Here is a 25028-nt window from a genome sequence, read left to right as displayed (position 1 = left end):
TCCGGGTGTATTGAAACGGGCGGGGCAAGCGAGGCGGGCCTGCGCTTGCGCGCGGCGGCAGGGCTCTAGCCCGGCGCTGGCGCGGCTCGCGGGCGGGCTCGGGCGGTGATCGGCTCGAGCTCGGCGATGGGGAGCGGCGGTGGTAAGTGCGGGCGGCTGGCTGGCGCTGGGCAGGCGGCTGGGTGCTCGGGCGCCTGTCACCGGAGGCGGGCGCTTGATCCACCGCAGCAAGGCCGGCGAGAGCCCCCAGCCTGAGCCCGACCGCGTACTTGGACGCGCGGTTTAAATACCCACTCGGCGCCCGCGCTTCTCGCGGCGGCGTTTCCCGGCTCTGTTCCTCCTGGGCGACTATTTGGGTTTTCCGCAGAGTAAACTGCGATTGCATCTCTGTAGAGTCCCAAACCTGTGGAGGGAGTAACGGGGACACTGCGATCCCCGCAGCTCACGCCCGCCTAAGGCTCTGTCCGCGCACCTGCGGACCGCTCTTCTGGGCCCCGGCGCCACGGCTCCTTTGAGCTCGGTCAAGCCGAGCCGCGGTCTCAGTTGTTTTTATAGTGGTGATTAAACATTTCTAATAAGTGTGTGTTCTAGAACAAATGAATGAGGAGACTTTAATGGTAATCGGAGTAATCTTTGGGAACTAGTCTCCTTGGGTGTACATTTGGCTTTTGCAGTACCGTTTAGTTGCTTACTGGAAAATCCAGGTCAAAAGATGGAGTGGGCATTCATAAGAAAAGTTCTGATTCACGGAGGCAGGAGCAGTTACTTTCCTTGGGGGATGGAGGAGGGATGGGTGGAAAGACAGGTAAATCTGTACATGGGGAAGTAGGATGTTGAGGTTCCTAAGGGCTTACATTTTTCTCCAAAAGAAGGAGTAAAGCCATCTGCCTAGAATGAGGAAGGGGTTGCTGGAGTAGGAGTTGGAATGACCCACTGTAGGAAGAGGGAGAAAAGAACTGATCCGGCAGACTGCATATCTCATCTTTAATGTTTGCATATGTGCCAATCAAGGTCTTGTGTTGGATTTGCACAACCTTGTTGAATAGCTGTCAACTCCCCATTTCCCAGAGGTGGACACTAGGGCTTTGACAGGGCAGCTCTGACATCTGCAAAACTGAGGCTTGGACAGGGACCTGCCTGGTTTACAAATCCTTTGCTTCCTTGCAGGGCTGACCCTCCTAATTTAGGGTCCAAAACCAGCGTGCCCAAACCCACAAATCCTTATTGAATGTTATATTTTTTAATCACATGAACTAATAAAAGCAAAGATATCCAACTATTTAATCTAAGTTTAGGACTAGTCAGTTCCTTATTTTGTGGTACAGAAACAAAAACTATTAAATCATCTTCAGATATAACTTTTCACTTATCAAGACTTATATATATATATATTTTTTTTTTTTTCCTTAAGTGATCCACTGTAGGTGTGCAAAGTGTTTTTGTTATCCTACCAAAAGAAGAATAAGAAGGCGACCCCAAAATCTAACCATTTTGAATCTCCCGGAAGATGTGCTCTTTCACATCCTGAAATGGCTTTCTGTTGGGGACATCCTTGCAGTCCGAGCTGTAAGTCACCAAATTAAAGCAATACCAATCATACCACATCTGATTACAACATCAATGCCTCGTGTTCTTAAATGTCAGAATAAAACTCTGGCTACAAAAGGGAGCAAAGGAAACAAGAGTGATAGCACTAATAGATGTTTGAGGACATTCCATTTGGAGAAATAGTACACTAAGGTTTGACTCCATTTATTGCAATGTATATTTCAACTGAGAAAGTACCGCTCTTTGGCAGTAAAATTTAGGTCTCTTAAGAAATAAGATTGTATTAAAAAGGATAAAAATAAACTGAGTATTATGGCAATGCCTATAATCACAGTGACTTGGAAGGCTGAGACAGGAGGATTGCAAGTTCAAGGCCAGTCTCTCAGCAACTTAGTGAGTCTCTAAGCAACTTAGCAAGATCCTGTCTCAAAATAAAAAATAAAAAGGTCTACATATGTAGCTAAGTGGTAAAGCACCCCTGGATTAAATCCCTGGTATCCCCACTCCCCAAAAAATAAGGATAAAAATATGTTCTTGAAGATAAATCCTAACATATAATGCTGAAGTAAACTCTAGAAGTTATTTTTGAACTGCAATCTCACTTTGCATGACTTGTCCTAGAGTATACAACAAATTGGCAGGAAAACGCCAATAACCCATTTTCTGATTCCCAAAACCATCTCTACTGTGGTTATAATATACCTGGGGAACCCATGGTGTACTGTATTCTCAACAGTAGTGGAGACTTTAGCATTTAATTTGCTCACCTGTGCTCAGGTGCTTGGCCTCGGTATTTCCTGCCTGAAAGCTCTGGGTTCTACCTGAGGTTATCAGTCTTTTCCTTGAGACTCTGTGACCAATCTTTAAGCCATGTAAAACAGATTTTTTTTTTTTTTTGTCTTGCTTGCGGCCCTTTAATCACTTTCAGGTATAGACCCTTGCAGAAGTGTCATTCCTTCTTTCTTAATCTAGGTGTTTGGTCTTCCCTTCCTGGGCCATTGTACTTCTCCCTTAGAACTTCAAAGAAACTCATTTAGGGCTTTATTTTCCATGCAAAGCAACATAATTTTTACACAGAGACTGGATCCCTTACTGCTTGGGACAGGAAGGAGACAGGACACCTTATGTCTGTGTCCTGTCTTCAAGAGTCTTCAGGAGCAGAGCTGTTGGGGAGCCACTCGGTAATTCCCCCTGCTTCTGTTGCTCTGCAGGTACACTCCCACCTCAAGTACTTGGTGGACAACCACGCCAGCGTATGGGCATGTGCCAGCTTCCAGGAGCTATGGCCTTCTCCAAAGAACCTGAAGCTCTTTGAAAGGTATCTCTGCACCCTGAAAATGGATGGCTTAATCTCCTCCTGCCTTTGCTCCTCTTGATTTGCCGCCTGTGTCCCAAGATCTGATTCAGAAACTATTTTCCTGTTGCTGTCTTCCCCTGACTATTGCCTCATGTCCCGAGGAATGACACAGAGCTGCTGATCTCACCCATTGAGCCACACCACTTCCAGCAGGCCACTTCATTGCTCATCCTTCATGTCTGCTGTGCTTCCAGAGGGTCCCCCTGGGGCAGGGACCACTTCCCATGTTACTCAGACATGAATCACCTGTCTATGGAAGTAATACTCAGCCTTTTCCTTTGTTCAGAACCATGTGATTTCAGTCCTATTGAATTTCACTCACTGGTTGATCCATCCCATCTGCTAGAGTTGTGAGCCCAGGAACTAGCAACCAGGCCCACCATCCAAGAACACTATAATGGTGTCAGAGGTTGCCCTTGGAACCAGGTGGCTCAGGTTGATCCTCCTCAATTAATAAACTGAAAGCTAGGCATAATGGTGCATATCTATAATCCTAGCAACCCCAGGGGTCTGAGGCAAGAGGATGACAAATTCAAGGACAGCCTGGATAATTTAGTGAGAGTCTGCCTCAAAACTTAAAAAGGGTTGGTGGTGTGGAGCACTTGCCTAGTGTGTGTGATTCCCTATACTGCAGAAAAAGAACAAACCCAGAAGCCAGGTGCAGTGGTACACACCTTTAATCTCAAGCACTTAGGAGGCTTAGGCAGGAGAGTCCAAGGCCAGCCTCAGCAATTTAGTTAGGTTCTAAGCAACTTAGCAAGACCCTGTCTCAAAATACAAAGGGGCTGAGGATGTAGCTCAGTGATTTAAGCACCCAGTACCTCCCCAATCATACTCATTAGCAGTCATTCCCCCTTTTTCTGACAACCCCTCAAATCCTAGACAACCCCTAATCTATTTTCCATCTATGGATTTGCCTATTCAGGACATTTCATACAAATGGAACCATAAAATATGTGGTCTTTTGTGACTAACTTCACTGAGCACGATGTTTAACATATATCCACATTATAACATGTATTGGTAATTGCTATTTGACTATATTACATTAAAAATTCAATTTGGAAAGCAAGTATCCAGCTTCAAATGCTGTGATAGTATATCACCTTTGTGGCTTTAAAGTCTTGTGTCCTTTGTTCTTAATGTTCTAGGGCTGCTGAAAAGGGAAACTTTGAAGCTGCTGTGAAGTTGGGCATAGCTTACCTCTACAATGAAGGCTGTAAGTCCTGCCCCCACCCAGTGTTGGCACTTAGATAAACACGAGCCTTCGGTCAAGAGACATTCTTAGTGAAGTTATTTAGTCGCTCTTCTTGCTGTATCTGATGGTCTGCCTTACTATCTCTTCTTAATAGCTTGTGCCCAGAGCTGCCCTGTGAGGAACCATTGATACTTTAACTTAGGTTCTAAGAATTTCTTCTCTTTTTTTTTTGAAATTTATTTATTGATTTTTTTTTAGTGTTGATGGACCTTTATTTTATTTATTTTATTTTATATGCAGTGCTGAGAATCAAACCCAGTGCCTCACACATGCTCTACCACTGAATCACAACCCCAGCCCCAAGAATCTTGTTTTAGCAAACCCCTTGAATTTTTTTTTAATATCTTTATTTTGTTTATTCATTTTTATGTGGTGCTGAGGATTGAACTCAGTGCCTCATATGTGCAAGGCAAGCGCTCTGCCACTGAGCCACAACCCCAGCCCAAAAATCCTTGAATTTTTGTCAGCAAAGAATGACTTTGAGGGCTGGGGTTGTCGCTCAGTGGTAGAGCGCTTGCCTAGCATGTATGAGGCACCAGGTTCGATCCTCAGCACTACATAAAAATAAACAAATAAAAATAAAGTCATTGTGTTCATCTACAACTAAGAAAAATTTTTTAAAAAATGACTTTGAGGGCTGGGGGTATAGCTTAGCAGTAGAGTGCTCGCCTAGCATATGCGAGGCCCTGGGTTTAATCCTCAGCACCACATAAAAATAAATAAAATAAAGGTATTGTCCAACTACAACTAAAAAGTAAATATTTTTTAAAAATGACTTTGAACCACATACCACACATGCCTGTAATCCCAGTGGCTCAGGTGGCAAGAGGATTACTAGTTCAAAGCCAGTCTCAGCAACTTAGCGAGGCCCTAAGCAACTCAGTGAGACCCTGACTCTAAATAAAATGTAAAAAAGGTCTGGAAATGTGGTCCAGGGTCAAGTGTCCTTGAGTTCAATCAAGAATGATTTTGAATAGAACTTTAGGATGGAAGCTGCTTGGAGAAATTAGCCTTTCCTGGGCTTCCTCCACCCCACCAGTCCATGAGTGGATATAGTTTCTCTCCTTGGCCATCCTTTGCAAAACGTCAGGGAGAGATCAGTGTGCCTGCTTCCCCAGGGTCTCAGTAACATGGGCAGCCATGGTTCCATGCTGGAGGCAGCTCAGACCTGCCTAGCCTTGTGCTAGGATTCCTTTGCCTCTGAAGGCCTGGTGCTTCTTAAAAGACCTTGGCTTTAAAAAAAAAAAAAAAAAAAAGGCCTTGGTGAGGCTTCTCTTATACCACTTCTTGCTAATCTACTGGAACTCATATGCCCCAAGGAGGAATCCCAGTCGGCTATCCCAGCTTCCAAAAGACATGATTGAGACATAGCCCAACATTCTCCTGCTTCTAAAAGACATGGTGTTTTGCGAAGATAATCCCTGTCCTTGGCCAGCTGACAGGACTGTGGTGACTGATGGAGCCCAAAAGTATTGCCCTCCTCCAGGCTAGGAGAGGCAAAGTCCTGCCCCCACCTTCCTGTCATAGAGCAGTTCCCAGAATTGTGCACCTACAGTATATAATTCAGTGTTTTGGTTTTTTTTTTTTAAGTATATTCACAGAGTTGTGCAAACATTGCTACTGTAATGTTAGAATATTTTCACCCTGAAAAGAACCCATCCCCACAACCCATAAGCAAGAGGTTAGGGAGGGAGCATGGGGCTGAAACCTCTGGGGCACACCTTCCCTCGTCATTAGAGTCCAGGCTTCCGGAAGGATTCCAGCAAGGTCCTGAGATCACCAAGACCATCTGACCCATCCTAGAACTGAACAAAGCAGGGGAAAAAGAGGATGGAGCCCCCTTCCTAGAGGCCTCATCTCTTCTAAAACACCAGCTACTTTGCATTGCAATGGGCTTGAGCTTTTAGACTTTCCAGAAGGACTGGAGAACTTTCCTTATTCCATTCCTCTCAGTGACAGCATGGGCTCTTCTCTGTTTGACAGTGTCTGTGTCTGATGAGGCCCGTGCAGAAGTGAATGGCCTGAAGGCCTCTCGCTTCTTCAGCCTGGCAGAGCGACTGAACGTGAGTGCTATGCCCTTCATCTGGCTCTTCATCCGCCCGCCATGGTCAGTGTCTGGAAGCTGCTGCAAGGCTGTGGTCCATGAGAGTCTCAGGGCAGAGTGCCAGCTGCAGAGAGTAAGTTCTGGCAAGGGGCTCCACCTGCAGGGTCCCAGGACACAGGAAAACCCAGAGGTAGATACTGTAGGCCATGTAAAGTCGGGACCTAAAGGAAGTAGAAGTATAGAAAATTCAGTGCAGGTATGGGGGCTGTGACTTGAACTGACCATGGGAAAGGAGGTGTGAAGGGCAGGGGTGGACAGCAGAGTCTGTCTTGGTGGAAGTGTTGGCAGCTGGAAACACAGGATCAAGACTGCCTGAAGCAGCCAGAGCTAAAGATTAGAACTGGGGCGTGGTCCTCTGTGTGAAGAGGGGGCTGTGGCAGGGCTGGGAAGGATAGCCCCCTGGCAGTTCTCTTTGTGAGGAATTATACTTCTTTCTCCTCCTTCTTTTTTTGCTTTCAAGACTCACAGAGCGTCCATACTGCATTGCTTGGGAAGAGTGCTAAATCTTTTCGAGGTTAGTCCAGTTGTTTGCTGCCCTTGGACTTTGCTTTGTTTGTCAAATCCCTGTCCAGGATCCAGGAAGTACATGAAAAGTAGCAGAAGGGGGCATCCAAGGTCACTGCAAAAGCCAAGCCTGGCCCTGAAAGGCTACATGGGGCTGGGCAGTGGATCCTGTTGTGTGATCGGGCTCCTGGGGGGCTGTGAGAATCAAATGCCTATGGTGGGTAAGTGGCACAGGTGAGCAGACATAGGCAGGACTTGAGCAGGTGGAGTTCTTCCACTGGTGAGCCTCAGTGCTCACCCAGACCTCTGTACTCTTAAAGTTTAACAGGCTTTGTGCTCATTAGCCCCCTTTGCATCAGATTTAGAGAAGGTGATGCTTCTCGTAAAGCATCTGGGAGGGATGCTGAGGGTAAGTGAGGAGCCACCAACACTACTATCCAGGCGGTACAGAACATTTTCTTTGGCAACAGTGTGAAAGGCAGGCCTTGGGTGTCCCAGAGCTGAGTCAAGGAGCCTGCAGGCCAAACCCACACAGAAACCTCCTCCAGGAAAAGCAAGGCCAGAGCTCCAAGTCTGTACTTCTTGGTTGTCAAGTGGTATATCTTCAGAGAATCATTTCTACCCTGATTTAGTCAACCCTTGAGTTATCTCAGAGTGTGATAGCTTAGGTGCATGGAGGGGAAGAAGGTGGCTGGTAGATTGATGAGAAAAGAACCAGTTGTGCTTGGCTTACTCCAGGATGAAGAGAAAAAGAAGCAGGCCCGTCACCTGTTTGAAGAGTCTGCTCATCAGGGGTGTTTGGCCAGCTCATACCTCCTCTGGGAGAGTGACAGAAGGATGGATGTGAGTGGACCCACTTCTGGGAAAAGGAGGAGTCCTGTTGGCCAGAGGCATTCCCCAAACTGGCCCTTGGACTAGGTTCTAATGGACAAAAGAAGTTGCTTTAACAGCTTCTGGCCTCTTGGCCACCAGGAGCTGCTAAGTAGCAGTCTGCTCTTAGCACCCCCCAAAGACAACCACCTTCATTTGGGGATAAAAGGCTGGGAAGCCAGCACAGTGGGGACCAGGGGTGAGGGAGGAGACATCTAAGAACCCATGGGTCAGCTCCCAAGACACAACTGTATAAAGGCAACTTTCTCCTGTGACAGATGTCAGATCCTGGACGATGCCTCCACAGCTTCCGGAAACTCAGAGACTATGCTGCCAAAGGCTGCTGGGAAGCGCAGGTGACATGGAGTGCTGGCCTTTCCCTTTATGTGTTTGGGGCAGGACTGCCTGGGCTTTACATGGAGACTGAGGGATACAGTAAGATTGGTCCTGAAGCCTAGTGTTTCAGGAGGTTAGCTCTTGGGCACACAGGGAGAGAGCTCAGAAATGCTTCATTCATCTCCACCCCTGTCTCTCAGGCTAAGCACTCTATCACTGAACTACCCTCCCACCTTCTTTTTTTTTTTTTTTAATTGTTTTTTTATTTTTATTTTTTGGAGGGAGAGAGAGAGAGAGAGAGAGAGAGAGAGAGAGATTCAATATTTATTTTTCAGTTTTTGGCGTACACAACATCTTTGCTTGTATGTGGTGCTGAGGATCGAACCTGGGTCGCACTCATGCCAGGCGAGCGCGCTACCGCTTGAGCCACATCCCCAGCCCCCCTCCCACCTTCTTAAAAAAAATTTTATTTTAAAACCGGACATGGTGGCACACCCTGTAATCCCTGTGATTTGGGAGACTGAGGCAGGAAGATCAGCTTCAGCAACTTAGTGTGGCCTTAAGCAACTAAGTGAGATCCTGTCTCAAAATACACAGGGCCAGGGATGGGGCTCAGTGTTTAATCCCTGGTACAAAATATATATATATATATGGGGCTGGAGCTGTGGCTCAGTGGTAGCGCGCTTGCCTAGCATGCATGATGCACTGGGTTCGATTCTCAAATAAATTTAAAAAGTAAAATAAAATAAAGGTCCATTAACAACTAAAAAAATATTTAAAAAAAAAATATATATATATATATATATATTTTTTTTTTTTGAGGCAAAGTCTTACCTAGGGTAGTCTCAAACATGCTATCCTCTTGCCTCAGCCTCCTGGGTTGTTGTGATTACAGTTGCCACATGCTTGCTAGCCTCTTAATTTTAAATGTTGGTGGACTACACCTATGAAAATTCATACCACTCCTTCGTGGAGGTCATCCCATAGATAATACTTAACCTTGACAATGAAGGCTGAGGCCACCTGAGAGCAGAGGGTGTGTAGAGTTCTTTCCCGATCTTTTGAGCACCTAGCCCGGCTCAAGTTATTCAGCTAGGAAGTCAAGGGTTTGTAGTTGGTATTCCCCAGACTCTCCCGTTGCAGCTGTAAAGAAGTCATTTTAGGACAAACTGAAGAAAGTCCCCCCTTGCCAAGCAGGTAGAAGCTTTTCTTATCACTCCATCAGCTGGATGATACTGTCATCTACATTCAAACCCTGGGAAAGAAGTCACAAATCCATAGATGGCCCAGGCTGATGTATCATAGAATGTTGCAGTGTTCATGTCTAAAAAGGTAGTCAAAAGATTTATAAGAAATGTAATTCTACAGAAGCTCAGAATAGTCAATAAGAGTAGTAAGACCCTTGTGGATATTCTGAGGGCTCAGTGGATTTTTGAGAGGAGATAAACACAACCAGATAAAAAGTGGAACAACTATTAAACTTGCTGCTAGTCAAATGAGTGCATCTTTAAATGAAAGAACTTGTGCTGATTGTATTAGCAAATTGTATTTATTTTTCTGTGTGTTTTTGAGTGGCTAGCTAGTAACTCCCGGAAATAGATACTTGTAGCAATATCACTTTTCATGAAGGTGAGATAAAGTAAGTGCTCCTATGAGTGGTACGAAATCAGTACAGGCCTTTCATCAGAGAACAGGTGGAGCAAAAGGTTACAGCTGCTCCTGTGGATTCACCAGTGAGGAACCACGAGTTCCTCAAAGAAGTGTGTTAAAATACTCTAAATGAAAGAAGAAGTGGATATGTCTGGAGTTGAATAACACAAGGAAGCATGTCATTATTAGTGGGCCAAGAAAAAATAAAATGTGTGTATGTGTGCCCTGGTCACAAATGCACTTATATACTGTTAAAAATGTCTAGAAAAACCTAGAAGGAAATGTATAAAAATAGTTGATGGTGTCTATCTGAGGTCTTCGTGGGTGTTGGGTGGTTACATGCTGGGTGCTGACCCAGACTGTTAATGTACCATTTCATGAAAGAAGAAACCAAGGTGCAGGGGGTCTCCCAGTTTACCTAAGGTCACACACAGACCCAGGTTATAGAGCCAGATTTTTTGAGACCCCAGTTGGGTCTTGTCATCTTGCAGTACAACCTTCCCTGGTATGCTGATTTTCATACCTGTGAACAGAAGCTTCTCACAAAGAATGTAGGCAGGAGACTAGCTGGTGAGGCCCTGCCCTGGAGAGGGAAGGCGACTCACACGTCCATCCTCTCTTCCGCTTAAAGTTCTTATCATGTGCTGTATCACCTGTCCCAAAAAGAGCGACACTAAAGATCTTATCATACTGTCCCAGGGTGAGCAGTCTTAAGTAGGCAGCACTCACACCTGTGTTTTCTACCAGAAAGGCGTGAGCCTGGGTGTGGAGCACCTCCTGCTCACGTTGGACTTGTCTTCTGGTCCTCAGCTAGCATTAGCCAAAGCCTGTGCCAATGGAAGCCAACTTGGACTAGAAGCTAAAACCTGTAGTGAGATCGTCAGCCAGCTGTTCCAAGCCTCTCAAGCCATCAGTAAGCAGCAGATCTTCTCCGTGCAGAAGGGACTCAACGACACAATGAGGTGAGGCATGCATGATCCAGTGGCAGAGAAATAACGAAGTCACCTGTCACAGGGCAGCATGATGTTCAGTTACCAGCCAACCAGGAACCCCTCCCCACATTCGTGTGCATGTGCCCATGCTCTAAAAGCAGTAATGCTTCAGCTCTCTGGGTCTTGGAGAAAGTCCTACTCCACTTTGAGAAAATATCCTACTCCACTCTTTCCAGTTATCTTTTGTAAGCCACAGAATATGTCCAACCACTTTAAACATCTCTCAAAAATGATGGGAGTTTCTAAAACCAAAACACCCATTGGCTCCCATTCCTTGTGTATGACAAGTTACGGCTGACCCATAGCCCCAGCCCTACGAACTTTTTGTCATAGCTCATCTTTCTAAGCATTATTATGTTTTGTGAAACTTGGTGGCTGACCAAGCTAGCCTGGACCCAGGGAGCTGTGCCCCTAGGAGAGTGGCCACAACACCCAGCATAGCTTACTTCTAGCGGGCCTCCCAGGAGGGCAATGACACTCTTGTGTACTGAATCACAGAATGTGTTAGAGGGTCAAATGAAAAATGAATGATTTTTTTAAGTTTGTGCATAAGATTTCAAATACATTTTGAATTTATAATGGGCAGCTTCTGGCTCCATCTAGGAGACACTGCCCATATAGTTAGTGCTCAACAAACATTTATTTTTAAAATGATCATCCCTTCCCTGGAGAGGTTTGATGTTTCACACACATGCACACTCATCTGTGCACAAACACAGCCTCAGAGATGCAGCGCACTCCTCTCCCCCATTAATGGCATCCAACTGGAATGCCTTTGCTTTCTGGGGCCATGGTTGCCCCACCACCCTCCACCCACTTCTCTCTCAGCTCATTTCTCCTCCTGTTAGGAAAAATATGTGGCTAATGCCTTCTAATCCCAGTCTGTTTCTTTGTCTTTTTTTTTTAACTGTTGATACTCATTTTATGTGTACGTGGGGTGGGAGATTGATATGAATTTAACTCACTCTATTTGGGGATAGAAACCAGGGGCACTTTACCACTGAGCTACATCCCCAGCCCTTTTAAACATTTTGGACAGGGTCTCCTAAGTTGCCCAGGCTGGCCTCAGACTTGTGATCTTCCTGCCTCAGCCTCCAGAATTGTTAGGATTACAGGTGTACACCAGCAAACCCAGCTACTAATTAATCATTTTAAAGTGTATAATCCAGTGATCTGGTTTAGAAATCAGATTCTCTCCTTTCCCCAGTACTGGGGATTGAACCCAGGAGACTGTTTACCACTTTTATTTTTTATTTTGAGGCAGTGCCTTCTTAAGTTGCCCCAGTTAACCTCAAACTTGAAGTCTTCCTGTCTCTGCCTCCAGGTTAGCTACAATGACCAGCGTGTGCCACTGTGCCAGGCTTAGAAGTCAGGCTGTTAAATTCCTCAAGTCCATCTGCTCAGGGGGCTTCGTAGTCCTGTTCAGGCCTGGCTGGCTTAAACCAGGGCACCTGACCCTTGCGTGCTCTTCCTTCTGGAAGGAAATAGAGGCTTATCCACTCTCCCAACCGAACCTTTTGGTACCTCAGCCCATCTCCCCCTCCTTCCTTCAACATCTGAAGATGCTTCAGGGCTGACCTTAGAACCCTGCCCCTTCTGTCTCCACTGGTGTTCGTCATTCTCTTTTGCTTTCTGTTGGTTTGACTCACTCTGCTTTAAGACAGTGTCTCCTTCATTCAGAAAGGAATTGACCTTGTTCAGATATCCTTGCAGGATTCTCGTGATTGTGACCCTGGTCCCTGGGTTTACTCCCCTGGTGGAGAGGAACAGTGTCTGTCATCCCTTGGACATCCATCAGGGTTTCCAGATGATTCATGAAGATACCAGTGGCTCTTGCTTTAGGAGCATTCCTGGCTCTTCCATCCTTTGCAGAGCATTATTATAAATAAACTGGTTGGCTGAGTTTGGATGCGTAGAAGAGCCAAAGTTCTTCCACCTTTGAGTAACTTTTCTCTGGTTCTGAGAGCAGTGATCCAACCCCAGCCCTAGACTACCCTACTTGGCCCCCTTACCTGCAAGGGTTAGGCTCCTCCAATACCACAAACATGTGAGGGCTGACTCTAATCTAGGAAAAGGCCCCCAAACACTTGTATTTATGAGCACCAGGAATGTGCATGCCTGGAGGTGGGGGCAGGTTGCAGAGATGTTGGAGCTCGCTAGCCTTTAGGAATGGCTATGGAGCTGGGACCCATGGAGTCTCCCCTGGGACATGTTGTCTCTAGCCTGGGTTCCTGGGTATACCAGTGATTCTACAAATTGCCAGCTCAATTGCTTATGTATAAATTGGAGTTGGGACATGTAGGGAAGCTTGTCCTAGTTTTCAAGGGTGGCTCTCTCTCCACAGGTACATTCTGATTGACTGGCTGGTAGAAGTTGCCACCATGAAGGACTTCACGAGTCTTTGCCTCCACCTGGCAGTAGAGTGTGTGGACCGCTACCTGCGGAGGAGGCTAGTACCCCGGTACAAACTCCAGCTGCTGGGCATTGCCTGCATGGTCATCTGTACCCGGTAAGAAGCCCATTCATTCCATGGCAGAGCTGGTATGTGTATGTGTTGGCCCTTACTAGATTCAGGGAGTGCCTATCATTTCTGTGCTGATGGCTGGTTCTTAAAGGAAATGAGTCCCAAAATGGGGCATCCAGGCTAGGTGTCCTCCACACACAGGGACAATGGAATTGACCCTTGGCATGTGGTTGCCACTGTGCAGGGCATGAGCATCCCAGCACATGGTCTCGGGACCCAGAGTGTGGACTCCAGCAGGCACAGGCTGGACCAGGCTTCCCCAGCTTCTGAAGGCAGTGGTGTCAGGGAAGGTATAGTTGACTGTCCTTACCCTCACATCTTCAGAGTTCATGGGAAGAACCACAACTCTGAGATCTAGTTCTTAAGTCTGTATGGTCAGAGTTTTCCACAGTCCTGGGGTGAGAGGGTCTTGAGTTCCCCAATGACACCTTGGTAAAGCCCAGTTCCACCTTGTGGACATTATTCAGTATTAGGTGCATCCAAACACAGCAGCCTACCCATTGGCAGCTCCAGCTTTTTAAATTGGACCACTTTACATTTCATCCAGACCTATGTCTTTAACTGATGCCTGATCACCCTGGTTTTGTCATTGGAAGCAATGTAGGAAGCCAGTCTCACAATGCATTTTGCATTTTCTTGTTTTCCTAAATTCACCATCCCTGGCATTTCCTCCAGCCACTAGAAGTACATTCCAGGGCCACTGTCCTTGTCAGTCAGGCCTGGTAGTTAAGGGACAGGTTTGGCTGCACTTAGCAATAATGTTAAGAGCAGAGATTCATTTCTCTCTCTCTCTTTTTTTTTGGTACCAGGGATTGAACCTAGGGATGTTTAACCACCGAGCTGCATCCCCTGCCCTTTTTTATATTTTATTAGAGACAGGATATCCCTGAGTTGCTTAGCACCTCACTAAGTTGCTGAGGCTGGGTTTGAATTTCCAATCCTTCTTTCTCAGCCTCCTAAGTTTCTGGGATTACAGGCGTGCGCCACTGCGCATAGCTCATTCCTCTTTTGCATGGTAACCTCAGAGGGTCCAGGGTCTCTGAGGTGGGTTGGTTTCATGAGGTTATTGAGGAACCCTAGCTCCTATCTTGTTCTCTGTCACTACTTCCAAGGGCTGCCTTTGTCCCCATGATCCCCATAGCTTATTTGTCTATCTTTCTCTCCAGCTTAGTCACATAGCCACATCTATTCATGATGGGAACTGTCAGCTTGGAGCAGGGTCATATTGCCACAGAAGGAGGGAACATAGGCTTCAGGATTAGTAAGCAGACACTGGTATATCCCATCCAGGGCCCTCTACAAATGTTCTGTTGGACCTGACTCCAACTTCCTAGGTCTTCTGACCAGAGATGCTGAACTGGTGGAGCCACTGCCTCCCTGGATCTAATGACACAGTCACCTCATTGCAATCTAAAATAAAAGTTGTTGGATGATAGACAAGCAGTAATATCTGCTTAAAAAGGTTCTGAGGGCCAAGATGCACCAGCTCTGCTCTGCGTGGCACCTGCTGTCCCCAGCATGACCCCAGTGCAGGGCTCTCATCAGCCCACTTGCATCCCTCCTTTTGGCATCTATGCCCTTCACACTGGCAGCATATACCCTCATCCTCCCTGTCAAGCCAGTGACAAATGTGCAAACTGCCGTCTCTGGATGGAGCAGTGCAAAGACTGGGCCATGTCGACTCTCTCAAGACAGTGCCTTCAGAGCTGTTGGAGCAGTGTGATTCCTGAGAGTCAGTGCTGGTAGACCGTAAAGAATGGGGTGCCCGCCTGCCTCAGGGACAGTCGGCGTTCTATGGCCGGATGCTACTTCTGGCCCTTTGCCTCCAACTTCTGATTCTGTGGCTCCCCAACCTCCTAGGTTTAAATTCTTTTTTATTTTTTTAATATTTTTTAGTTGTTGATGGACCTTTACTTTGTTTATTTGTATATGGTCCTGAGAATCGAACCCAGTGCCTCATGCATGCTAGGCAAGCACGCTACCACTGAGCCACAACCTCAGCCCCATAGGTTTAAATTCTTTATAGTCACCTGATAGACACTGACAAAAGATGGGGCAGAGGGTATTGTTCAGTGGTAGTGTGCTTGCCTAGCATGCATGAGGCCCTGGGTTCAGTTCCAAACTGCAAAGGAAAGAAAAGTAGGGCAAATCCTCCCTGCTAAGGTTGTTAAGACAGGTGGATGATGACATCACTCATGGAGGCCATTGGTAGAGATATTTGTGCCCAAATCCCTCTTTCTAGTACCTTCTGACTACCTCCTTAAGGCTCCTTCTCAGCTATAGGCAGCTTGATCCATTGTGGAGCCTCCTTTTGTCATCAAAACCCAAAGCCATCATGTTTTCCCTACCTTGAGATCTCCTAGAGCCTCCGGCCCTCCTCAGCCCAGTCACACCCCTGCCTTGGGAAGTGGGCTTAGGGCTGTGACCCCATCTCCACATCCCAGGTTCATCAGCAAGGAGATCCTGACTATCCGTGAGGCCGTGTGGCTCACAGATAACACGTACAAGTATGAGGACTTGGTGAGGATGATGGGAGAAATCATCTCCACCCTGGAAGGGAAGATTAGGGTAAGTGGGGTTTCTTTTTCCTGTTGAATCAAAGTTGCAACATGCTTGAGGTCCTGGGAGTGGGCAGGTGGAGGTCATCCATCGGCTTTCCTGCTCTGGGAAGTCCTCGTGGGCCCAGAAGGTGCCTTGCCACCCCAGGTCCCACACCCACCTCATTTCTGTCTAGATCCCCACCGTGGTTGATTACAAAGAGGTCCTGCTGACGCTGGTTCCTGTGGCACCCAGAACCCAGCACCTGTGCAGCTTCCTCTGTGAACTCTCTCTGCTACACACCAGCCTGTCTGCCTACGCCCCAGCCTGCCTGGCCTCTGCAGCCCTGCTCCTGGCCAGACTAATGCACAGGCAGAGTAAGGATTGGGGTGGAGGGACCAAAGAGAAAAAAGTATTACCCGTCCATCCTGGAGAAGGACCAGAGGCGGCTCAGGGTGGGAAGAGAAGCATTGTTTTAGCTTAAGTATTTCTCAGATTTTTGACAGTTGATAGTCTGTCTATATGGGGTCTTATCAAAGTCATTTTAAAGGGACTGCAATCCTGAGCTCCAGGAATCTCTACAATATAATGGCAGGTTGTGGGGTGGGAGTGGCAGATGTCAGTCTCATTCCCAGCCTGCTCTCCTCCCCAGCACAGCCCTGGACCAGTCAGTTGTGTGACCTCACTGGGTTCTCCTTTGAAGACCTCATTCCCTGTGTCCTGAGCCTTCATAAAAAGTGGTGAGTCTGTGAGGAAACAAGGCCTCCATCCAGACTTTGCCAGAGCAGGGGTGGCGCTCATGTACTATCAAGGCCTTTGCTTCTTCATGTGACAGCTATCAGTCAACCCACAGAGCTTCCTATAATGAGTTTCTTGCAAGAAAAGTCTTTCTCAGAGTTAATGTTTTAAAATCCCAGCCCTGTGCTGCTTATTTCACACATTCTTCATTAGATAAATCCTCTGTCTTATGGAGGAACAGGGAGCAAGCAGACAAGGGCTCCTGACCACCAGTCCCAACTGTGCCTGTCTCCACTCTGCTCTGACCTATTGCCCCCACCTGCACTTCAGACCCACTGCCCTGCTGCCTCCCCATCTGTGCACCTGCATCTTCTCTGGGCACTTCCCTCAGCCTCAGTGGTCCACTGATGGTCTGCTCCATGCAGTCCATGGCGCCCCCTGGCAGGCCAGGTGCTGGGGGAGAGGCTAGAGCAGCATGGGCTATACAGGATGTCTGATGGTGATGGACCCTGGAGAGAAAGCAAACAGGCAGGGGCTGGGGCAGGGTGATGTTTAGACAAGGGCCAGGCTTCCCCTAAAGTAAGCATTCTGGGACCTGTGGGCATCCAGGTCTTAGGCAGAGGGGAGCCATGTTAGGGCATGTGCCGACCAGTAGTTCTGCCTGCTTGAGTGGAGAGTTGCAGACCCGTGCATTGAGTGTGCGCCGCCTGGGACTCCCCGACCCCCCCCCCCCGCCTTCTCATCAGCACTTTGGGACTTTGTCCTCCCACTCTGTAGGTCCACTTGTTCCTTGTGCTGCCCTTCCTTGGAGTCCTTTGTCTTTCACCTACTCCTCAGATTTTCTCCTCTGGGAGACTTAACCAGATTCAGACCTCACCTAAACTCGACCCTGGGCCCCCGACTGCCAGTGTGTCTGAGCTGGCTGGTCTCCTCTCTGGATGTGTTCTTCCTGTAGGTTGCATTTGTGCTTAGTGGACCAAGCCCAGTCTCCTAGCTGAGGCCAGGATCAGCCTGCTTTTGTGTCTGCTTCTTCCCTGTCGCCTAGGAGCTCTGTGGTCTGGCACATTTTCCACATACACTCGAGCACCTTGGGTTTAGGTCCTCTCAGGAACCTTGGTCACTCCCCTAGCCATCTCTCAATAACATGTCCTCTCTGCTGTACCAATCCAGAGCCTCACCTGCGCACTTCCAGGATGAGATCAGAACTCTGCAGAGCAGCTCCCAGTCTCTCTGACCAGCCGTTTTCTGCCCACCTGCCCTTTCTCCTCTCTCCCCACTGTACTCCATTCTCAGGGGCATTTCTCAGGGTTTGGCATGTGCTTTGGCCCACCCTGTTTTGCCAGACCTCACAACTGACGGATGAGGAGCCAGGCTGACTCTCTGACCTCCCCTTGCTCTACTGGGAGCACAGATCATTACCCAGCAGTAGCCCAGAAGGTGTTGCTGGGCTGTGTTGGTTCTTTTCCCCACACAGGAGCTTTTGTTGATGTTGTTTTTGTTTTTTTTTTTTTGGTGATTGAACCCAGTGCCTCACACATGATAAGCACATAACCAACCACTGAGCTATACCCTCAGTCTATTTTGCTTTTCAAACTGGTTCAATTGGAAACATTTATTTATAAATTTAATTTTTTTTTTTTTTTTTTGTACCAGGGATTGAACCCAGGTGCTTGACCACTGAGCCATAACCTCAGACTGTTTTGAGACAGGGTCTTGCTAAGTTGCTGGGAATCTCACTAAGTTGTTGAAGCTGGCCTTGAACTTGCAATCCTCCTGCCTCAGCCTTCTGAGCCACTGGGATCACAGGTGTATGCCACTCTACCCAGCTGAAAATGTTTTTGTAGTTATAGATGGATACCCCACCTTTATTTTACTTGTTTATTTTTATGTGGTAGGGAGGATTGAACCCAATGTCTCATACATGCTAGGCAAGAGCTACAGCTTCAGCCCCTAAGTTTTTTTTACTGGACAACTTAATCTGAGGTATACTCACAGAGTCCACACAACCATCACCTCTACCAATTTTAGAACATTTTCATCACCCCTGCACCAAGAAAACACTCTGACCCTTTACCTCTAATCCTTCAATTCTGCTAACTCCGTCAGCCCCTGGCAGTACTGTCTGTTCCCTCCCTCTATGGATCTGCCCGTTCTGGATGTTCTGTGTGATGCGACCCTGCCCTGCGCACAGGCAGCCTCTTCTATCTGGCTCCTCACAGTGACCATGCTGTTTTCCAGGCTTGTGTTGGTGTGTTGGTGATTCATTTGTTTTTTCTTTTCTTAATCTTCTTTCTTTTTTTTTTTTTTTCAGTACTGGGGAGTGAACCCAGGGCGTCATCCATGCTAGGCAAGTGCTCTACCACTGAGCCATATCCCCATCCCTCCTTTTATTATTAGTTTTTGAAATTTTGAGACAGGATGTCACTAAATTGCTGAAGCTGGCCTCAAACTTGCAATCCTCCTGCCTCCCAAGCCTCTGATACTGTAGCAGGCACACAAAACCACTCCCCAGTGCTTCCATTTCTTTTTGTGGCTGAATAAAATTCCACCGTATGGATGGACCACTTTTTGTCTACCCATTCATACACTGATGGTACTTTTGTTATTTCTACCCCTGCCCATTGTGAACAGTGCTGTTGTGAACACGTTTTGCAAGTTCTTGTGTGGCGGTGCTCGATTCTCTTGGGTGAAACACGGGGACTTGTGGAAACTGTGCTTAACCATTTGAGGTGTTACCAAGAGCTTTTCCAAGGTGACTGCACTGGTACCACTGGGCTGGTGTCAAAAGCTTGTTGTCCCCTCCAGTTCAGAGAGTTAGACTAAAACTGGGGCTAGGTCCTCATGGGTCCTCCCCCATGTCCCTGTTTCTAGCTTCCATGATGATGCCCCCAAGGACTACAGACAAGTCTCTCTGACTGCTGTGAAGCAGCGATTTGAGGACAAGCGCTATGAAGAAGTCAGCCAGGAAGAGGTGCTGCCTCACCCCGGCCTGGGTGTCTACAGGGTGCTGGGTGGGTGGGCTTATCTTCCCTGCCTCAGTCTCGCCTTAGGTGGCTTCCCTCACTGACTCTGGCCTCCCCTCAGGTGCTGAGCCACAGTCAGTTGTGTGTGGCCTTAGGAGTGAAGCAGGAGAGTCCAGAGCCCCCGTCTTTCCTTAGCACAGGAGAAATCCATGCCTTCCTCAGTTCTCCCTCCGGAAGGAGAACCAAACGGTGAGTCTGGCCCTGGTTCAGGTCTTATGATGAAAGGCTGGCCCTTGCTCACCAGCTCTGAATTCCCTCACTGACAATGCAGCTGTCCGAGGGGCTTTTGAGACTTGTGGAGCAGCAAATCTCATGTAGAAAGAACCTGCCTTGAACCTAGGAAGTCTGCCCTTGGGCCTGCTCCTGAGCTTGGCTGCCTCTCTCTCCTGGCTCCCTTGGGGGCAGATGGTCCTGAGCACGCTTGATCCCGCCTGGGTCCGGGCCCTGCCTATATGTCATGTGCCAGCCTGGGCTTCTCTGCTTTATGTTGTTATCCCTATATCTTATTGCTAGCCTTCCTCCCTTTGTCCCCTCCCTCTTTGTATATATTCGTATTTATTCCTGTTTCTCTTCTAATGCTGTAGCTGTACCTTCCCTCCCTACCTTGCCCACCTGAAGAACTCCTGTTGGTCCTGCAAAGCCCAGATAAGCCCTACCTTTATAACTCCTCCGTTCCATGTGCCCCCTGAGCTTCCTGAAGGCAGGCACTGGGTAGCTGGGTTATCCCTGTCACAACACAGGGCCAGGTTGGGCCACCTCCATGACAGTTCTATAGAAAGTGGGTCCCTGGTTATAGAGCCCTAATCTTTGGGGAACCCTAAGGAAATAGTTGATCTAGAAACAGGCTAAGCCCCTGGTCCTGGTGCTTCCTCTCTGAAATGCACCAGACCACCTTCTACTGTGCTGAGTACAGGAGACCTGGGTCCTCCTGAGAGGGCTGCCAATTACATTTTACTCTGCTGATGGCACCCTGACTGTCCAGGGATGGGGCCACCATGGGGAAAGCCCAACAGACATGTGCATCTGTGCCTTGATGGGTGGGGTCCCTGGCCCCTGCCATGTGCCCAACCACACTGTGTCAAACCTGCTTCCCAGAGGCTCCCTGGAGCCCCCTTAGTCTAATGGGAGAGACCCTCCACAGGCAGCCCAAGGTCAGGAAATAGAAAGGCTCAGCAGTGTGGCAGCATCTCCCAGGGACAGGCCTACATTCCAGCTTTCAGTTCTGACCCCAGGGGGGGGGGCAACATGCTGACACTGCCCAAAGACAGGCTGTCCATGTTGTCTTTGCCCAGTGCCAGGCCAGGCACTACCCATGTCTTATATAACTAGCACCCTGGAGGGTTGCATCATCCTGCCAGTCTCCAGAGGGGCCAAGTAGTTGGCCCAGGTCCCCATAGCCAGCCCGGATGAATCTGGGTTCACACCCAGACTTGGGCCCGGTTTGGTCCAATCATCCTTCCCCCAGGGCTTACACCTGCTCTTTCAGAGCACAAGGTGAGGGCCCAGGGACATGCAGGTAATTGAGGCAGGGGCTGAGGACCAGGCGGGACCTCCAGATGGGCTGCCTGTGACCAGAGCCTTCTGGATTTTTCCCACTTTGCAGGAAGCGAGAGAACAGCCTCCAGGAGGACAGAGGCAGCTTTGTCACCACCCCTACTGCAGAGCTGTCCAGCCAGGAAGAGACGCTGCTGGGCAGTTTCCTCGACTGGAGCCTGGACTGCTGCTCTGGTTATGAGGGCGATCAGGAGAGTGAAGGAGAGAAGGAGGGTGACGGTGAGTGTGTGGCCATGCTGTGCAAAGGGTCATCAGGCGGGAGGCCACCCACACTGAGGGCCTTCAGCACCACCTCCTACCATATCTCTGACTACAGAAAAGCCTGAGAGTAGAGTCAGGGGTGGGGTTGGGCCTTGCCCACAGGCCTGGAGATGATTTAGACAAGTTCTGTGTCCAGCTCCAGTAGGGTCTGTGCTGCTCCAGGACCTTGCTAGGGCAGGGGCAAATAGATAATAGGGCAAATAGACTCCTCTCTGGAGTCCTGGTAAGCTCTTTCTTGCACATTGAGATGTGTCCATGTGGTGTATGCAAGCCCCCTCAGCAGGCCACAGAAGGTCCTGTCCCCAGCCCAGCCTGGAAGGGTTTCTATTGCATCCATGTCTGTTGGTGGACTGAGTGGTTAGTTGGCCAATTTGTCACTGTCCACTGCCCTCCCAGCTTAAGAGAAGCATGTCACCCTCAGCTCTCACCTAAGCCATATACTTAAGGAACTATAGCCAGGTAGGGGACATTTGTCCTGGAACACAATGTTTTAAACTATCTTGGCAAGGAGCTGAAGCCTGGGCTGTTGGGTTACCCCTGATGCTCAGGCTGAGGTGTGACCTCTCTCCCCCTCACCGACATTTCCCACAGTGACAGCTCCCAGTGGTGTCCTCGATGTCACCGTGGTGTACCTGAACCCAGAACAGCACTGCTGCCAGGAATCAAGTGATGAGGAGACCTGCCAGGAGGACAAGGGACACCAGGTGCCTGGCACTCAGACACCTCCAGCCCTAGGCCCCAGGCCTCTTCTCCATAGCAGGAGGGGTCCTGGCAAGGACGTCACAACCTCAGGGTACTCCTCCGTGAGCAGCGCGAGTCCCACAAACTCAGTGGACAGTGGCTCAGGGGGCCCTCCCCTTTCTACCTCAGTGCTGTCTCTGGGCAGCAACTCAGATACACAGCCTTGCCACCATCAGGCCAAGAAATCATGTTTACAGTGTCGTCCCCCAACCCCCCCAGGGAGCAGTGCTCCCCAGCAGCAGGTGAAGCCGCAAAACCTATCCATGCACAGTGGCAAGGACGTGAACTTGGGCTTCCTGAAGCTGTGAATGTGTGTGTGTGTTTGCCATAGTGAATGTTTACTGGGGGAGGGGGGACGGGGAGGGGGGGAGCAAGCATTGTGGATAGGTGCTATGCAGACCCTGGGTAGGTGTCACACAGAGAACAGGGCTAACTCCTGGGCACCGAGTTTCACTCAGCTCCTCTCTGGAAATATAGCCTTAAAACAATCATGCCACACCATGTGAGACCTGTCCTTGTACCCTCATGTTTCCTGCTGTCTTCTGAGAGCTTAAGCCCATGTGTGTCTTCCTCTTCCCAGCATTGGCCCACTGAGCCCCATGCCCAGAAACAGTAGCTTTCAAGCTCCAAATTCATGTGACCCAGGTATCCTGGCACAGCTCACAGCTCTGAACACACCACTGTCCCCTCACCCACCTCAGCCAGGCTGGGATATCCACTCCCTTCTGGGTGATACGTCCCATGGTAAGGCAACCTATGACCCTGTATATAGATGTGGATTTCAGTGTGACCACCGGGTATGGGGGCCCTGAAGCTGGGGCCACAGGCTCCCTCCCTCCAGCACTTTGAACTTATTTTAGAAATATGTCCCTTCTCCCAGAGTGGTCTGTGTCTCATGGTGTCCATATGAATATCTCTCTTTGCACTGAATTTATGGGCCATTCTTTTCCTGTTTTTATTTCTATATTTCTTTTTTTTTTTTTTTTTAATTTCAACATTTATTTTTTTTAGTATTTGGCGGACACAACATCTTTGTTTGTATGTGGTGCTGAGAATCGAACCCGGGCCGCATGCATGCCAGGCGAGCGCGCTACTGCTTGAGCCACATCCCGAGCCCTCTATATTTCTTTAAAATGAAAATTTTTTAAAAAGTTAAAATAGAGGAAAAATAAAAGTGGGAACTGGAGAGGATGTTCCCAACTTTATTTAGGCTCAAATAAAAAAAGAACATGTGACACTAGCCCTTTGGTGCTATCCTGGCACACTGTGCAAACAGAATTTTCCCAGAGAGGTTAGCCGGAAAAAGAGTCATAATATCTGAGGTAATCAAGAGGAAGAATATCAGAGGGCTTGCCCATGGCTGATAACTGCAGATCTGTGGATTCCAAGCTGGCCAGAGATGTGGCTTCCTACTTTGAAAATGACAGGGCTTGGATGGAGCTCAGTGGTAGAGCACTTGCCTGGATGCATGTGAGCCCACCAAAGGCTGATCAGTTATCCTAACTCTGACCCTGCTGGAGTACTTTTATTACCTTTCAAAGGTAAGAACCACTTGGCCAGTTTCCCCAAAGCTCTTGAACCAAAAGTATAGGGAAGGGGGATATTGGCTTGGTAGTGGCTTTGCTCTGTGTGTGTGTGTGTGTGTGTGTGTGTGTGTTTTCACTGTGGCAGCTGTCTTTTTTGCTACTGTACAAGAATTCTGACCACCCTGGGTGGTGCATGGTTGGGTTGAGGAAAGTCCAGGAGTTGGAATTGTAAACCTGTCCTTTCCACCATGTGCCCCTGGGCATGTGTGAGCCTCAGTTTCCTCATCTGTAAGATGGGACGATGATAACCTACCTCACAGGGGTGTTGTGAGGATTAAATGTGATGGGGACAGTGGCACAGGAGTGAAGCATCCCTGAACTGCCTTGACCCTTCATAATCTCTCTGATGAGAATCCCAATTCTGGATGGACTCAGTTCTCTGTCTTCTCCCAGCCTGCACCTGTAAGAAACACTCTAGGCAATGCCTGGACCACCTGACTGTGGTATGGGTCTCCCTGTCTACCCCCAGGGCCTGATAGTCACCTTGGTGCCCCCTGACTGCACACTTCGTCCTCAGCAATATCTGTGCCCACAGTCCTCCCACTGACCCAAATGTTCCCTGGGTCACTGAATGCCTTGTCCACTCCCTGTCCAACACTCCCAAGACCAGTACTGCCCAGGACTTAGCAGAAGCGCCTGCCCATGGCTGCCTCCTGGACACTGACTGCTGGCCATTCTCTGAGAAGCTTACCCTCCTTGCCACCCGCTTCCTCCAACCTTGGGCCATCTTGCCAGGCCCAAGTGTGCCATGATCCAGATCTCCTGTGCTTCATTCCCTATATCCAGATTTCTATCTGATACCTCCCAGGATGTCATCACTTCATCCCTATGTCCAAAAATGAACACTTCCTCTGTCCCTTCCTTGATCTTAACAAGTCATTCTCACCTAGTCCATGTTCCTGACCCTGTGGTAGATGGTCCTGGGGTCAGCAAGACAGTTCGTGCCTGCTTTAGAGTTGCCTTCAATGAGGGCTGTTTGAGACAAAGTCAACAATCCTGGCGCGGTGGGGCATGTCTGTAATCCCACTGAGGATTCCAAGTTGAAGGCCAGCCTTAGTAATTTAGCGAGGCCCTAAGCAACATGATTGAGGATGTAGTTCAGAGGTAAAGCACCCCTGGGTTAAATTCCTGGTACCAAAAAAAAAGAGATATAAAGCCAACCGTTAAACTATGGTTCCCTGCAAGAAGAACACGAAAATAGCGCCTCCATCTGCCCAGAAGATAGTTCTGGAGTCGGATGGGCCGGAGCCCAGAGCCCAGCAGGAGCGGAGTCCCAAGCAGACCTCTGGAAGCGGAACCTGCATTTTGGGGCGGAACTTGAGGCGGGTCTGAGTCCTAGGCTCAGGATTGGGTAGCCGGCAGGAAGGGGCGGATCTTTACGTGGAAGGGGCGGAGCCGGGAGGCGGCGGCAAAACGCTGGAAATCCAAGCTGGAGTCCATGCTG

General features: G+C 48.6%; 2 protein-coding genes across 6 annotated transcripts in view; both read left to right on the top strand.

Moving 5' to 3' along the window:
- Nucleotides 1–35: 35 nt before the first annotated feature.
- On the top strand, nt 36–22494 carry Ccnf (cyclin F). Of its 3 annotated transcripts, XM_015490884.2 has the most exons (17): nt 36–142; nt 1412–1566; nt 2760–2866; nt 4057–4124; nt 6147–6340; nt 6728–6781; nt 7510–7614; nt 7920–7997; nt 10438–10589; nt 12964–13128; nt 15588–15711; nt 15878–16058; nt 16334–16421; nt 19291–19390; nt 19504–19631; nt 21046–21215; nt 21849–22494. In XM_015490884.2, the coding sequence occupies exons 1-17, from the start codon at nt 127–129 to the stop codon at nt 22304–22306; spliced, it is 2343 nt and encodes a 780-aa protein (XP_015346370.1). In that variant the 5' UTR covers nt 36–126; the 3' UTR covers nt 22307–22494. The 3 variants fall into 3 exon arrangements, with proteins under 3 accessions (XP_015346370.1, XP_048645297.1, XP_048645298.1); XM_048789340.1 differs by lacking the exon at nt 6728–6781; XM_048789341.1 differs by lacking the exons at nt 36–142; nt 1412–1566; nt 2760–2866; ... (1 more) ...; nt 6147–6340; nt 6728–6781 and adding an exon at nt 6813–6992.
- Nucleotides 22495–24938: 2444 nt separating this feature from the next.
- Tedc2 (tubulin epsilon and delta complex 2) overlaps nt 24939–25028 on the top strand; it is a 5627-nt gene continuing 5537 nt past the window's right edge. Inside the window, exon 1 of one of the 3 annotated variants that reach the window (XM_048789343.1) lies at nt 24939–25012. The gene's annotated coding sequence lies outside the window, so the exon portion shown is untranslated. The remainder of the gene's footprint in view (nt 25013–25028) is intronic. The other 2 variants (XM_048789342.1, XM_015490882.2) reach the window with 2 other exon arrangements.

This window comes from Marmota marmota, unplaced genomic scaffold (genome assembly GCF_001458135.2).
Source record: "Marmota marmota marmota unplaced genomic scaffold, marMar, whole genome shotgun sequence".
NCBI classification, from domain to species: Eukaryota; Metazoa; Chordata; class Mammalia; order Rodentia; family Sciuridae; genus Marmota; species Marmota marmota.
Note: the sequence above shows the minus strand (reverse complement) of the source record. Positions and strands in the feature narration are given on the sequence as shown.